General features: G+C 33.4%; 1 protein-coding gene across 10 annotated transcripts in view; it reads right to left on the minus strand.

Moving 5' to 3' along the window:
• UBE3A (ubiquitin protein ligase E3A) overlaps window positions 1–16,102 on the minus strand; it is a 92,418-nt gene that overhangs the window by 20,379 nt on the left and 55,937 nt on the right. For all 10 annotated transcript variants that reach the window (XM_013049948.2, XM_013049945.2, XM_013049946.2 and 7 more), the window contains 3 exons: window positions 12,410–13,656; window positions 3,135–3,279; window positions 4–209 (listed from right to left, as the gene is read on the minus strand). In XM_013049948.2, the coding sequence (XP_012905402.1) occupies window positions 4–209; window positions 3,135–3,279; window positions 12,410–13,656 (1,598 nt within the window). The remainder of the gene's footprint in view (window positions 1–3; window positions 210–3,134; window positions 3,280–12,409; window positions 13,657–16,102) is intronic.

Here is a 16,102-nt window from a genome sequence, read left to right on the forward strand (position 1 = left end):
TACAGGGTGAGAATCTCCTAGGTCACGAAAAGTTCCTTTTTTCCCCATTAGCTTCCTGTAGACAACCATGGGAAAATGTACATCCAGTATACAGTTATTGTAAATAGCCAGACCCAGCACTATGCCAATCAGAGTGAACTGACCCTCAGTTTCAAAAGAGGATGGATTAAACCAAAATAATTTTGTAGATTCATCATATGTGAACATACCTATAAAAAATTATTTTAAAAAATACATTACTTTTATATTTTATTAAAGACCGATGAATACAAATATAAATATAAAATAATTACACAAACTTATATGTAGTAAGTGTACAAAGTTTTTTTCTCTATTACATTAACACTTGAGAGACCAAAGCTCATACATGATTGTTATAAATTGTGGCAAATGGTAGTATGTCATTTTAAGAAGCCATGGAAACAAAACAGTAAGAAATTCTGGCTGCATTTTCCAAGAAGGTAGGGAAAATGTTCCTTAAAGTTCTCTAATTGTTTACTAATAGACTATTAATTGTCTACTAATACAAACAATAACTTAATTTGTATTGATATTTTATCCACTGAATAGTTGAAAATAAATGTAAAACCAAAAGAAAAAAAAAAGCTTTATTAAAACATATTTAATCTACATGTGCTGATTTCAAAACATAGTTTTGAATTTCATCCAAGAAAAGTTTTTGTTTTTTGAAAAGTGCAATGATCCCATGAGGTTTTTTTTAGTACCTTTCAAACAAAGTCAGATGAAGCCACGTACATAAGCTTAAATAAGTTTGATGAACTTAGATTATATCCAAAACCCAAAGCTATTTAATATACACATTAATTGTGAGCCAATAAATAAAACAAAAGTAATTTGCATTCATAGTCTTATTTCAATTTTACATGATCTTCATGATTCAAAACCCAAGCTTAGAAATCTTTTTGTATCATTCATTTTAAAAACTAGGAATGTTTGGTTTTACCTATTGTGAATACCATTACTAAAGCAGAATTATCTTCTTCCCTTTAGACAGAGTATCTAAAGAAAAGGTTACATGGTATTTTATGAATTTATGACTTTTCTCACTTTGCTAAAATGTTTTTCAATTGCTACTGTGCAACTGAATGAAAATATCTTAAGAATTAGGTCTGAGGGGCGCCTGCATGGCTCAGTCCATTAAGAGACTGCCTTAGGCTCAGGTCATGATCCCAGAGTCCTGGGATCAAGCCCCACACTGGGTTCTCTGCTCGGCAGGGAGCTTGTTTTCCCCTCTCACACTCCCCTTGCTTGTACTTCCTTGCTCTCCGTTTCTCTGTCAAATAAAATCTTAAGAAATTAAAAAACAACAACAACAAAAAAAACAAAACTTAGTTCTGAAAAAAGGGGCAATGTCCAAAAGCACAAACTTGAGAAATCAGTATGACATATAAATACATTCACTTATGAGATTTTTAAAAGCTTTAAAAGTATTTTTTTATTTTTATATTTAGTTTAAGTTCAATACAAAAGGAACTGTAAAATGTTCCCTGGATCATCAAAGTATAAAGTAAGCTAGGACATATTTTTAATGACATTAATATTCATGAAATAAAAGTGAAAATTATCCAATTCTCACCTGAATTTCAGTTTAGATCCAAACTTTTTTTTATCAAGAACAGTAAAAAATAATTACAATTAATAAATAAATTTGATGAAATATCACAAATGTATGTCCTTGGTCTCAAGAGCAATAAACTACAAATGAATCAGAATATAAATTATAGAGGCCATTACTCTCATCTGTGTTATGAAAGATTATAATTTTAAGGTTCAAAGTGATTCCATCTTGGGCACATTTTTGCCAGTCCCTGGAAGAAATGCACCATAAAAAGTGGCTCTTCTAAAATATTCATTTCTTATAGTTTTAACTACTATCATTTCAATTACCTTACTATCAAGTGGAACTATTAAATATTATGTTTTTCTCTTGAAAGTATTTCTGCATATAATGTTAGTATGCTTTACAGCTGATGTTTAACAAGTGGAGACACAAAGGAACCAGAGCTAAGGTTTACCAAACCTAAGAAGATCACTAATTTTCTTTCACAAAAAAGGCACGGTTTTAGGTGTCTTGATTTACTTTGAGCAAATTACGTGGAAATTACATAGGCTTCTGATTAATAAACGTTAGCTAAAGTAGTCTTAACTGTATATAAGTCATGAACTCAAATGTCTACTTCCACTTATATGTATGTATATATATTACCAACTAAGAACAGAAAAGTCAATTCAATTTACATACTGAGAATCAACAAGCTCAATTTTCAAAGCTTAATGGAAATGATATACGCATTATTCTATGTCACATTCTTCACAACTCTGACAGTACATTTAATGGAATTATTTTCCTGTAACTGTCATGCATTGTTTTAAAAATAAGCAAACCTAGTAACCAAGTTAGTGGTTATATTACAGAACTACACAGTCCTATACTACACAGTTAAGAATACAATCCAAGATGCTGCAGTCTTTTACCAGCTCTACTTTACCCATTTTTATCAGTAAAACTCAAATCCTTCACTTTCAGACTGACATATACAGATCAATTTTTCCCAAACTGTTCAATAAAAAACATTTCTGGGAGGCAAATGTGGGGTAGGAAAGAGTTCTGGAGTTTAAAGAGTTGGGAAAACAATGTAATATTTCGCCCCATGAAATCCTGTAGCAAATAAAACCTAATTAATTTGATACCCAGTCAGGGTTTCCAAACTTTGAGCATGATACACTTGTGAGACATTCTCAATATCCTTCAGACCACTGTTTAAAATTCTTATTTCAGAAATGCTGTGAGTTTGACAAATGTTTAGAATTAAAAGAGCAAGAAATCTTTCAGTTGTTCGAAAGTACCATTCTAAAGTGTTTTCAGTTTATTTAACTACGAGGTAATGTCCTGTAGTAAAGTATTTGGCTAAGTAATCTAAGTAAGAACTTGAGTAAATGAGTGATACAAATCAGTACCCCAAACCCACAAGTTCCATCATTAACCATGACTCTAGGAAATCCACATCAAAACCTATTACTGTTCTTTGTAACTGAGAATATTTATAAACCCTCGTAAATAAACCTTTAATTCAAAAGATACGACATCATGATCACATCACTGAAATATTTACCAATATCTGGATTGAAGATTTCCTCCACAACCAGCTGAAAAAATTCTTTGGAAACACCTCCCTCATCAACTCCTTGTTCTCCTTCAAATTCCACATACAACTGTTTCTTCAAGTCTGCAGGATTTTCCATAGCGATCATCTCTAGCTAATGAGTGAAAAGATAAAGTAAAAGAATATGACTGCCAGTTTAAGAATGAAAGCAAAATAAAAATAAGGAGAAGCAAAAAATAAGAACCAGGAGTAGGGCTATGGAGCAAATAAAAAATACTGACTTTTGGTCCGTTTTAAATGGAAACAGGAAGCAAACTGGTAAAAAGCCAGTAAAGGCAAAGATTCAGTCTCACAGATATTAGAAAAAAATAGGACAGTAAAGAAACCAGCACAGATTTATAAAAGGTTACTTTCTAACTACGGATTTGTTATGAAATTAACATATACTAGAAAATTAAAAGTTTTGTTTTTTTGTTGTTGTTGTTGTTGTTACTTCTGTATAACAAACCTGAGTTGTAAGGTTAGGAAGTGAAAAGAAGTCTTGACAGCCAAATACATATGAGACTCCTCAAACTAAATCATTTCAACAAAAACAATGGAGTATAAAAGTTTGGCTTCAAATCTGTTGACTAGTAGTTCTTTATGTTTAATAGAACAGAAACTAAGAAAACAATTTCAATTAAGAGAAAAAACACCCTGAATAAATAGGGAAACAATTTATGGTCTCTTATAGTACTTAGTATAAATTGCCACTTCTTAGTTGATCACAGCACATCTCATATACACTTTTTTTTGGAAGCAGATGAGACATACGCTTGCTCATATCCTTACTCCTCATTTCTTACTAACAAGGTATCAAACCCTAGTATCTAGCATTTTTTAACTATAAAGCCTTACCAGATACTTCTTTGCATTTACAGAATAATATACATAGTAACTGATCTCAGTCATTAAGAAATTAATGTGAAAATCCATACTAGATTCTAATGTGAAATTATACTGCATTTTTTGTTTTTAATGTATCTGAGATTTACTGAGATTTACTAGCAGCTTGCCTGACTGTTCACCCATCTTATTTGCTACGCTGACTTTAAATGCCATTTGGCTATTAAAAATTTTTTAAATTTGCCAAAACAGAATATTTAATAAGGGTGTTCAAGTAACTGCAACTATTCCAACTAGAATTTTAAAAATGGTTTTGAGCAATTCAAACATCAACAAAGTAACTTTATTACAGTCCTAAAGTAATGACTTTAGGTAACAGCACTAGTTTGAACATTCTAGCATGTCTATAAAAATAAAATAAAATTTCCTAGTCCTAAATGAAGCCAGTTGTCCTCAATCAATGTTTTTCAAACAGCCAATTGAGACTCCCTAGTGAGTAGCCTAGTCCGTTCATTTAGCAGTATAAAACCAACAATTGGAGGAAAAACTCAGAACTCCACATACTAATGGCATCTACTGTTCTCTGAAACTTCTATTTCAATTATATGTAGAGACAGATATGCACGTGTACACCTAATGCTATGCAAAATATCTTACTTGGGACTCAGTCAAAAACATTTTAAGAACAAAGGCTGAAATGCTCTCTTAGATACCTTCAACTTTTGGATTCTGTAATTCTGTGAATTTTGGATCTTTAGCTTTAAGTAATGTGCTGCACAACAGAGATCTTTAATATTTACAAAATCATTTTTATGCAAAGTTATATTAGGATAACTTATTTTTGAGACAGCGTGTAGTGGAGACTGAGACAGAATACTCTGTACTAGTTCCAACTATCGCTTAACTTTTAAAATTTAAATTTTAGCAAGCGACTCAGGTAAGCCTCAGTTTCCTCATCTGCAAAGAAAAAAAAGGAATAGTACTCTTCATACTGAAAGATGTGAAGGCTTAATAAAAATATATAGCAAAGAGTTCTAGAATGGGCAATATTAAGGAAACATATCATGTTGCAACCTTTTAAAACAACTTTGATTTTTGAACAAAAAATTCACAAAATTTGGTGCTATAGCCTTGTCCCAAGTTTTGAAAATAACCTTGGGGAAAAATAGTTCCAGTTGGAAACCTGTTTCAAGCCACAGAAAATAAAGAATGCTGAGAACTAAATTAGAATTATCAGCTCCAATGTGGTTTACCCATCACGCCAACATCCCATATTGCCATGGAACGCATTCCTAGTTTCCTTCTTCCAGTTCCCACCTGCCTAGGTGTTAAAGGAATATAAGTCAATGTTTATATATGCCCTTATAACACAAAGACAAACCTGCTTACATCAAAAGTATAATGCATTCCAAGGTGAAAAAAATTATCTGGTATTTAAATTATGCTTCCTATAGTTCTTCCTCAGTAACATTCATAAATGAGAGCAGACTCCATTATCAATGTGACTGTATCTTTTAAAGGATTTGATGTTGTTTCTACAGAATTCTGAGACCATGTGCTGCAGTCTTAGCTCCACGAGAGACACTTAATATGACACTGAAACAAATTTATCTTCATTCTTAATATTAAATATTACTATCTATCTCCACTGAGTGCCAAAATAATTCAACGTCATTTTCTATCATTGTAATTGTAAACATACAGCTTTATCTTTTTTAGTTTCGTCTTTGAAATGAGAACACTATTTTAAGAAGAAATAAATACATGTGAAACAGATGAATTCCCTGTACAACAATGCCTTATAGCACTAGTTTTTGTTGCTATTGTTACTTTAACTTGTATGGAAAATGTTTTCAGGCTTGCCTGAAAACCGAACAAACCAGACATGACAGAAAAAATATTCCAGTAAAAATAACACAACAATATATAGCACTTACATACCAGGGGACTATTCTAAGCACTTCACATACACCAATTCACTTCACTTTCACAACCTTATGTGGCCAGTAATTTCAGGCTCATTTTAAAGATGAAGACCCCAAAGTAATAAGAGATTCAATAACTTGCTTCCAGTATTAGTAAATGGTAGGACAGAGCTTGAATTCAGGCAGCAAGTTCTTAAATACTATGCATTCCTGTTCTCTGCAATGACTACCAAGTAACTTATTTTCTTCCTTGTGCTTTTCTATATTTTTAAGCATTTTTTAAAAAATAAACATCTATTTTAGATTCAGGATGTTAAATGCAAATATGTTTTGAAATAATGTTTTGAAAAACAGGTGTCAAATGAACTCTGCAGGCAAAAATTTCCCATTATTATCTTATTAGATTATCATTATCAGGTATATATTAAGGGGTTCTGGAATACTTTCAATCATTTATGTATACATGGGTAGCCTACCTTTAAATAACAATTTTTACTTTTAATTGTAACATAAAATTTTACCAGTTATCATTTTGACAAAGGCCATTATGAAGTAACACACTGCATGTATTTTATTTTTCTTAAAACAACCACTTCTGACCCATTGAATTGAACAGTAAAGGTGTTATCACTTTCTGTAATATATACATACCATTTAAAACAGAATTTGGAAAATCAAAAGCTGTCCTGAATGCAGCAGGATATGTGGAAACTTAAAAGACTATGTCAGTGAACATTTATTCTGACAAGGAGAATTTGTATGCATCTCTGAACGGAAATCACTTAGTATACAGACCTGTGTTTTTATATATAGAATTTCTTAAAGAAGGGTATATTAATTTAATATGAAGACTGGCAAAAGACAGATTTTGGGGGGAAAATAAACAAAAATAGACTGGACACAATGACATCTACCTCTTCCTTATAGGACTTCCTCTTCTTACTAAGACTCTTGATTTCATCAATTGTTGGACAAAATGATTTTCAAATTCTGAACTTTTAATTGGCCATGATGATGAAATCCTGGAGATCATTTTTTTAAAACTGATCTGGTATCAAAGCATTCCCAGAATACCTAGGTAGGATGACATCTTAATAATAAAATATCATATTTGCCAGATTTACAAGAGTCAAAAGGAAAACCCCATCCTTTAAAATCTTACGGTATTCTGGGCTATTACTCATGATAAAGTCATCTTTATCCATAATTGAAAAAAATACCTTAATGGTAAAGATATTTAAGTAGTAGTAGTAGTCACATAAAACAGACCTCTCTAATACTTGAGAAAACCCAGGATCTCTAAGAATGGCAACTTCATTCAACTTAGTAGATTCTATGGTTAAACACTTTGTTTACCTTTAAGATACTGGCTACAATAACATCTTTAGATTATCCAAATATATTTAATTTTTTTCAATTCTCTAAAACAGATGAAGGAAAGTTTTTTATATCTTACGTATAAAGTTTAGATGTTTGGTAACAGTCATATCAAATAATCACATCTGCTTTTGAGACCAGAAACCCTGACTTCTACTTCCAATTCTACCATTAATTTCTGTAGGCCAGAATTTCTTTTTTCTCACATATAAAGCTAAGGAGTTTGACAAGTTTCATTGTTTTAGATTATTACAGGATCCCGAGAATCTAAGTAGATCTACTTAATTCTCTTAATCTCCTTTGAGAACATTAAATTACGCATGAAGTTCTTCATTTCATTTAGAATAAATTATAAGAAACAATAATGATCACTGCATTGAGCACAATACAGTGAATGTATAAGATACAATTAATCATACTCAGAGCAGCACAGGATAATCTTATTCTTAAAGCACTATCGGTCAATTATTAAATAAAAAAATGGAGTTTTATTTCAATAATAACCAAAAGTATTTGATGAGGAAAATGGTGGGGACTAGGACAGATAGCACTGTTAGAGCCCAGAAAAAAAATGATTTTTTAGAAGGGATTGAGCAGAACCAATTGGTAGTGGGGTTATTTATTTGTGTCTATCACTTTGATCTGTTTTAGTCCCTATTCCGGACTCTCCTATAGAGTTCTCCATTTCAGCCATTCCTTTCAGTCTTTAGATCCCTACACAGAATTCTAGGATTCCCTGACTAATCTGAACCAAGTCATACACCAACGTCAATCCTTACTCTAAACCTGCTATTTTCATCATCCTCTCAAAGACTGCCAGTCTCCTAAATGTATAATTGTATATAAATATGGCCTCAATAAATACATATCTATAAACCATACAAAGAGCCATCTTTCCCAAATACTGGTTTGCAGTATGGCTTTATCAGAGTATCTGGGGGCACTACCAGAAATATAATTCCTAGGCTCTACAATGAACTCCCAGTCTGAATCTCTAGATGGTAGAACCTTGGATTTTTTTTTTTGTTAAACAAATTTCCTGTTCAGATGTGAAGACAGTTTGGGGTACGTCATAGATGGCAATATTGTCTTCCATGATACTCCATCCTCTACTAACATAATCTCTTAAAATAAAAAATAATGAAAATAAATGTTCAGACCCTTTTCCTTTGGAAATGCTTTGTCTAAGAAAAATGACAACTTATCTACTTTTAAAGAATACACAAATAGATAAATGTTATTAGTAAAATATAGTAAAAGCCTTGTCATGGTTTGGATTGTTAATTCAAGTGAGCTCATAAGTATCACTGTATTATTTTCTAAGAAACAACAACAACATATAGTGAAAATAAGTCCAGGGAGAAATATTCCAATAATTTGAAGTGTGGTATAGTCCTTAAATGATTCTGAGACATCTACTTGTGAAAAGGCAACTTATATTTTACCATACTTCACGGACTCTAAAATTCATTTTTTCCCACATTTTAACATCTCTGAAATCAGGATATACCATAAAACTGGTAGCATCTCAAGACAACTGGCAGCATATTTTCCTACTACTGAAAGTGGTAAGAAAATAACCGTGTGTCCTACAATCAACAGTATCTAAGTTTCAATACACTAATTCTTCAGCTGTCATCAAAGACAACTCCTCTAGGGGCACCTGGGTGCAGCTGTCATCAAAAATAGTTCCTCAAGGGGCTTTTGGGTACAGCTGTCATCAAAGACAGTTCCTCTAGGGGCGCCTGGGTGGCAGAGCTGGTTATGGATCCAACTCTTAGTCTGGACTCAAGTTATGATCTCAAGCCCTGCATTGGGCTCTGCATGGATTCCACTTGAGATTCTCTTTCCCTTCACCTCTGCCTGTCCCACACACGCTCTCTCTCTCATAAATAAGTAAATCTTTAAAACAAACAAAAACCCAGTTCCTCTGAAAACTCCAGCTAGGAAATAATTGGCTAGTGTGGTTTGAATTACATAGTACATGAAAGTGAGAAACAGTTTTCTTTTAAAAAAAAAAAAAAATCTGTAATTATTAACGGAAGGTACTACTCCTCCCTTTCCACAATGCCAGCCAGTCTTATGATTAGTAACTAAAAAATAAGACCTAACAGAAAACATACTCAAGTGTGTCATATATGTAGTCATTATTTTCTGGGCCTCATTTGTAGACAAATGAGTAGATGGAACTCCAAGGCTCCTTTTAGCTCTTAAAAGTCTACGATTCTGTAACCTGAATTATTCAAATATTAATACTGAGCTCAGCAAATTTCTCATTTCCTCTTCTCTTCCCAACCCCACTCTGTAGTTCAAATTAGCTGGTCATAAAAAGTAGTCAGTAAGTTTTTTTACTTTTGTTTTTGGTGTTTTTCTTTGTCAAATTGTTACAGAAGAGTAAGAATAATAAAAAAGCAAAGATCCTTGAGGAATAAGATGTTAAACACCCATCAGTACTTTTGAGAGTTCAGCTGAGAGGATGACCTAAAACTACTTTTTGTCATTAAAATACTATGACTTTCTCATAATCACACCACTATGAATATTTTTTTAAAAATAGGAGTGTCAGGGCGCCTGGGTGGCTCAGTGTGTTAAAGCCTCTGCCTTCAGCTCAGGTCATGATCTCAGGATCTTGGGATCCAGCCCCGCATCAGGCTCTCTGCTCAGCAGGGAGACTGCTTTCCCCTCTCTCTGCCTGCCTCTCTGTCTACTTGTGATTTCTGTCAAATATTTAAAAAAAAAAGTCTTAATTTTACTAACTCACAAGGCCTACTGTGATTTTTTTTTCCTAACATTTTCACATTGTTACTTAAAAAAAAAAAAGAAAAAAGGAAAGAAGAGTAAAATTTGTTTAGTATGAGCATTTAGTATGAGCATTTAGCACTAAGAAGATTCTCAGTGGTCATAATTCATCTTTACATCTCTAATGATAAGCAAAGTGCCTCACACACAAGATTTCTGAAGCAAACTGCTTTTGTGGACTTGCAATATTCATGTACAGATATTATCTAGTGAATCCTGATTTAAAATTGGTCAAATTGTAATATTCAGGTTTGACAGAATTAAGAATTCACTTAAAAAAAAAACAGTATAATTAAGAAGTTCAGAGTTCTACTCTTAAAACCCTCTTTTAAAAAAGACCTTATAAACCAAAATGACTGTTTCCTCAAAATTCTAGATGATAAAAGAAGTACATAACAAGTACTTAAACGTTTCTAAGTTCTTGGCCTTGCTTTACTAAGAGGGGGTGGTGGTGGGAAACGAGGCAGGGGAAGGAAAATAAGGTTGGGTAGATTTCTTAGCTGACAGCAGGTAAGGAAGGTAGACAATTCTTTTTATTTCTAACTCTGTGTTAATCTTATAAAGAGTAGTTTCATTGTTTTTTTAAATTAGGCAAGGCATAGCTTTTACTGGAAATAGATGGAAGGATCCCAACCCAAGAAGCCAAACATAAAATGCATGGTCTTAGGATTTACAGTTCTGCTCTATCGAAATTCAAAGACAGACCTCAATGTACTTTCCACAAAACATCACTCAACGTCCTTATATGATACCCCATCATTCTGCCGACCTACATAAAAGTTGCTGGCTGTCTGATGATTATATTAGTTATTTATGTAGCTCAAAACTACAAGAGTAAAATAGAAAGAACACCAGAAAGCAAGTAATGATAATTTCTCCAAACAACTAATGCCTTTCTGCCTCTGTTGAAAAACTGCTTGAGTTGTCTAAGGCAGAATCTCTCAACACCAGAAATATATTTGGTGTTTTTAAAAACCAGTTAAAACAAACAGAAGAGGCACACAATCTCTCCAACTTTCAAATTTCTGAGATATCAAACAACTTTTTCCATTGGTTTACAGTGTTATGAATACTCAGATTTAGACAAATCCATCCTAAAACTAAAATATACTTTAAAATAAGTATCACTATTTCCTAGTTGTGTCTTGCATTCTTATCTTTTATTAGTATGGAAGGTTAACTGTACCTTAATTTTACCTGACATCAAATTTTACTTTAAGTTGTTTAAAAACAAAACAAAACTAGTAATGATGGGTGTATGTAGTATCATAAATAAAACTCTGTTGGTAAAGGGGGTGGCCCCTGGCTGGTACAGCATGAGACTCTTCATCTTGGGGTTTTGACTTCTAACCCTATGTTGGGTGTAGAGATTACTTAAAAGTAAAACTTTTAAAACACACACACACACACACAAATAACCTGTGATAAAGCACCCTAGGACAAATGAAAATTTTGGTACTTGATTGGCAATTGGTTTCTGTCTTCTGCCCAGGCCTGCATTCTTAAATGGGGGCACTAAAATTCTTACTTTTTGTGGAGGCAAGAAACTAACAAAAGGCAATCTGGAGAAACAGGAAGTTGGAAGGTTTGGAAGGTGGGTACTTGAGTTCCTAATATTCTCCCAGCTCAATCTCCCTGGATTGGGTTAATGATAAAAAGCACCATTAATTTCAAGATTCCTGGAGTTTCAGCCAACTCAAAGATACGTAAATGGTAAGAAAATATCACAATAAGGCAGTGCTATACGAGGCATTCTAAGTGATCCAGCAGGAACTCTTACTAGCAGCATGCACCAAACTACCCAGATCACTTCACCTTCACGATAACTCTAAATTTTACATCATGGAATTTCTGGATACCACTTATTATTTTATGGTATGATTTTATTGTTGCACTCTTCCCAGTTAAGATTTGACATTCATACGTATTACTGAGTATCTCCACATTCCCCTTGTTCCTGTGCTTTGGTCCTTTCCCAACATCCACTTGTCTTCTGAACAGAGAAGAAATTTTTGGAGTTATTTGTCAATATTTGGAAAATCTATTCATTTTCAAATAGAGTGTGATCATTATTCAAGACAACCAATACTTTGCGGGACACATTTATAAATTTGGACAGGAACAACAAAAGAATATTTACAACTTGTAATACAACAACATCCATATATTCCTATACCATATAATGCCATATTTTTTTCCAAACAGTCACTATCAAGTGAATGCACTGAACTGTATTACAATCTCCCCAATATTAGGTATTTATTCTAGTACTAATTTTTAAGCATAAGCCCAACTTACCCGGACAAGTGCATCATCTATGATATGGTCACGTCTGACTTTGAGTCTCAAATACGGATTCAACTGCTGTCCTTGAACTAAGCTGTAGAGAACAGTGATTCTTCGTTCACTGTACATGCGAATTCTATTGTCATAATATAATCCCAAATTCTTTGTGACAGCATTCAATATAAAGGGACATGTCATGAAAGAGAATTTGTTCTCTGTTTCTACTTTGAAAAAAGTATAATCTTTATCCATTTCTAGAACATCATTCAGTGGTTCATTAATAAACTCTTCAAAAGGGATAAGTGGTTTTCGACAATCCAGAGTTTTAACACCAAGTTCAGTTTCCAGGGGGTCCACTCGAGGACCTTTCTTGTTTCTTCTTTCCTCTCCCAAAAGCTCCTGAAGTGTCAATTCACTGGACTCAGGGATGGGCTCTTCATCATCTTCTTCATTATGATTTGTGTCCACTTCCCCACCCACTACATTTGCATAGTAAACCATTTTCAAGCACTTTGAAGCAGCAACAATAGCATCATCATCATTCACTAGATTTCGACTGTTAAATTCATTGCTTATGACTTTGTAAGTAATAAGTTGCTGAAATGTTTCCATCATTCTACGAATCTGGTCTGCACTGTATTTAGACCACAGTCTAACCAATTTTCCTTGGGCTGCGAGGGGTAGCTTACTCATTGCTTTGCAAAATAAAGGCAAAGCCATTTCCAGATATTCAGGACTGTGGAGATTTCTATTCTCCATTACAATAATGAATAAATTCAGATAATTAGGATCTCGAGAGTATACATTGTGATACGTCAAGTCACATTCCACATTAGGTGACAAATATACAAGTGCATTGAGAAAAGCAGTTTCTATTTTTTCATTAGAGAGTAATCTGGTGTAGACCCTTCTAATGGCCTCAATATCCACAGACACATCATCAGGGCCTAATTTTTGTAAGTTGTTATCGCCTTGTGAACTATCAGTTATCCTTGAAGAAGATGCTTCTGAATCTTCTTCCATAGCAGCAGCAGAACATGCAGCTTTTTCCTTTTCATCTTCATCCTTGTCTTCATCCTTTCCTTGAAGAGATTTCAGTTCTTCCTTGGTGTGTTGTTTGACTTTCCGAAAGCTCTGTACCAATGCCTCAGCACTAGAAAAAACTCTTCCAATAACACGGATTAAAGGGGAATAATCCTCTCTCTCTCTACATAATTCAAGAATTTCATATACCGTCTCTTCTGTTAGGTAAGTCACATCTAAAAAATTAGAGAAAAAAAGGAGAACATTTATTTTTATAAGTATGTTTAGTTTGTCTTAAGTTCTAGTGCAAAGTAAAACAGCCATTTTGTACTCAATACCATTTATGACTTACAACTCTTTTAAAACATTTCTAATACTTAGATTCAACAAACAAAACAGATTTACTTATTTTTGTCAGTGAACTACTACAATAGCCAACAACCTCACCCAGTCTTTATACATTCTTTCAATAATATGTAGCTTTCAATGAGCTCAAACTCTTTCACAATCACAGTGGAAATTAACATGCAGCTTTAACATGTAAATATGAACCAAGACAATCATGTGTTGATTTGATTCATCACAATATACCTCTTACAACCTTATTTTAGAGCAGAAACACATTCTTCTGAGAGGTTTCTTTCTTATTTCACTCTTCCCAAAAGACTGAGGAAAAGTCAAGAAAGGTTCTTTGAGCATCCTCTTTGGGAAACAGCCCTTGTCTTACTTTTATGTATCTTAAAATCAAACTGGTTCCTTCTTAGTCTTTTCAGTTTTTCCCAGGGTGGTCATTCCAAGGGTGATTGAGAAAAATTACTACACCATTTCTCATATCTCAAGCTGACAAACAATGCCATCTGTAGCCAGGAATCAGGTTGGAAGAAACAGGAAATAGTGACAAGAGTAATAAAATATTGAGTGGTAGAAGGCAACTTAGAAGACAACAAGTGAAAACAGATTACTAGGTAGTCACCAAAATCTTTTTCCTCTCCTTTCTGGGCAGATTTGGATCATATCTCCCAGCTTTTCCAGATTTTTGAGGTTAAGTGCTACTTTCAGGCCAAGGCTTTTCCTTCTGGCTAAATGAGATGATGTTCCCAGGATGCTTGGGAAGCCATGTGCTGAAGATTTACAATGACACTACAGCAGCATTTCTGAATGATTATGTGATGTGGAACTTTGCCAACCTTGAATATCATGGCTATTAGAGGACCTAGAAATAAATTTCCACTTTGTTTAATAAGCTAGTGTTCTGGTATATACTTAATATTGCAGTCTAGTTGATCCTTACTAATACAGAAAGAAGCTTTTCACCTTTCCCCACCTTGCCGTTAAAGTCTTTAAAATACCAGCAGACTGTCTAAATTATGCTTAATCCTTCTTGGTACTTTTCTGGTGCTAAAAATTTTATAGGTAAGATGAGCTGTTTGGTTTTTTCACAGACTGCATTACCATCATTACCATTATATTTGCAGTCTGTATTACTCAAATCCAAGGGAATTTTATTATGTTTTTCTATCACATCCATGAAAACCACATGATCAAGAAACAACCCTTTGTAAGAGGCAAAAATGACAGGAGGCAATGAAAGGCTAGACCAAATATCAATTTATTACACATTTTCAGAGTTATACTAATGTTAACAAGTTGAAATTCCAATGAAATCACAGAAGAAACAAGAATGAAAAGAACATTTCAAGGATTTTTGAGATAAAAATCTCTGGAAGGAGGGACTACTACAGGGATGAAAGAGTCTGTAGCAGTTTGCTGGTATGCATTTTACTTCCCTCTCACATCTGTCTCTAAATAGTAGCTTAGACCTCCATTATCACTTTTTTAAGTACTTTTATATTTGCTCTTTTTATATTTGCCAGGGAATACCCTTTTAAACAAAAACCAGATAAACATATGGCTCCAATTCTCTTCACCAACAAAATATAAATCTATACATACATCGCTTGAAAGGAATTAAGAGTTAAGTTTGGAAATTATGGAATGCATAAGCATTCCACTCCCAAAATGGAATGCCACTGAATGAAACACATTAGAACAAAAAAGGAAAACTCCATGTGTGTTCCCTCTTATGCTTTGCTTACTTACACACACAAAAAAGAATTTTAACATGCTGTTTTCTAAAACTCCAAGTTGTCATCTTTTATTCAAATGTTAATTTAATTTCATCAGTTTCATATGAACTTTCATAATATTTAACTCTTTCATAGAAAGCACTGAATACAGTGATTGAAGAGGAAAACCACATAAAACATTCCAACTCCAAGAGTAATAGAGCTCAATGCTTGGAGACATCATACAATTGACAACTCACAGATTCAATACCTCAAATGATAAACTCCCTGGTACTTACCATGAGTTTCAATTTAAAAAAGAAGGAAAAAACCCAACATTTTAAAAGTTGAAATTAGCTTAGCTCTGATGTACTCACTCTCATGATCTATTCTCAAAAGAAAAACAAACCAAAAAAAAAAAAACCCACCTTTCATTTTCTCACTTATAATCTGAGATAAGCTAAATAATCACAAAATCTCACCTTACAAAAGATAAGAAATATACCTCAACAACACTATTTTTCTCTTATGACTTGCATGAATATCAGGCAACTGGGGATAAAATAAACTTTTTTAATACTCAAATAAGAACATAAATGATCACATTTCACATGAA

Source organism: Mustela putorius, unplaced genomic scaffold, assembly GCF_011764305.1.
Source record: "Mustela putorius furo isolate JIRA1106 unplaced genomic scaffold, ASM1176430v1.1 tig00003972_pilon_pilon_pilon, whole genome shotgun sequence".
Lineage (NCBI taxonomy): Eukaryota > Metazoa > Chordata > Mammalia > Carnivora > Mustelidae > Mustela > Mustela putorius.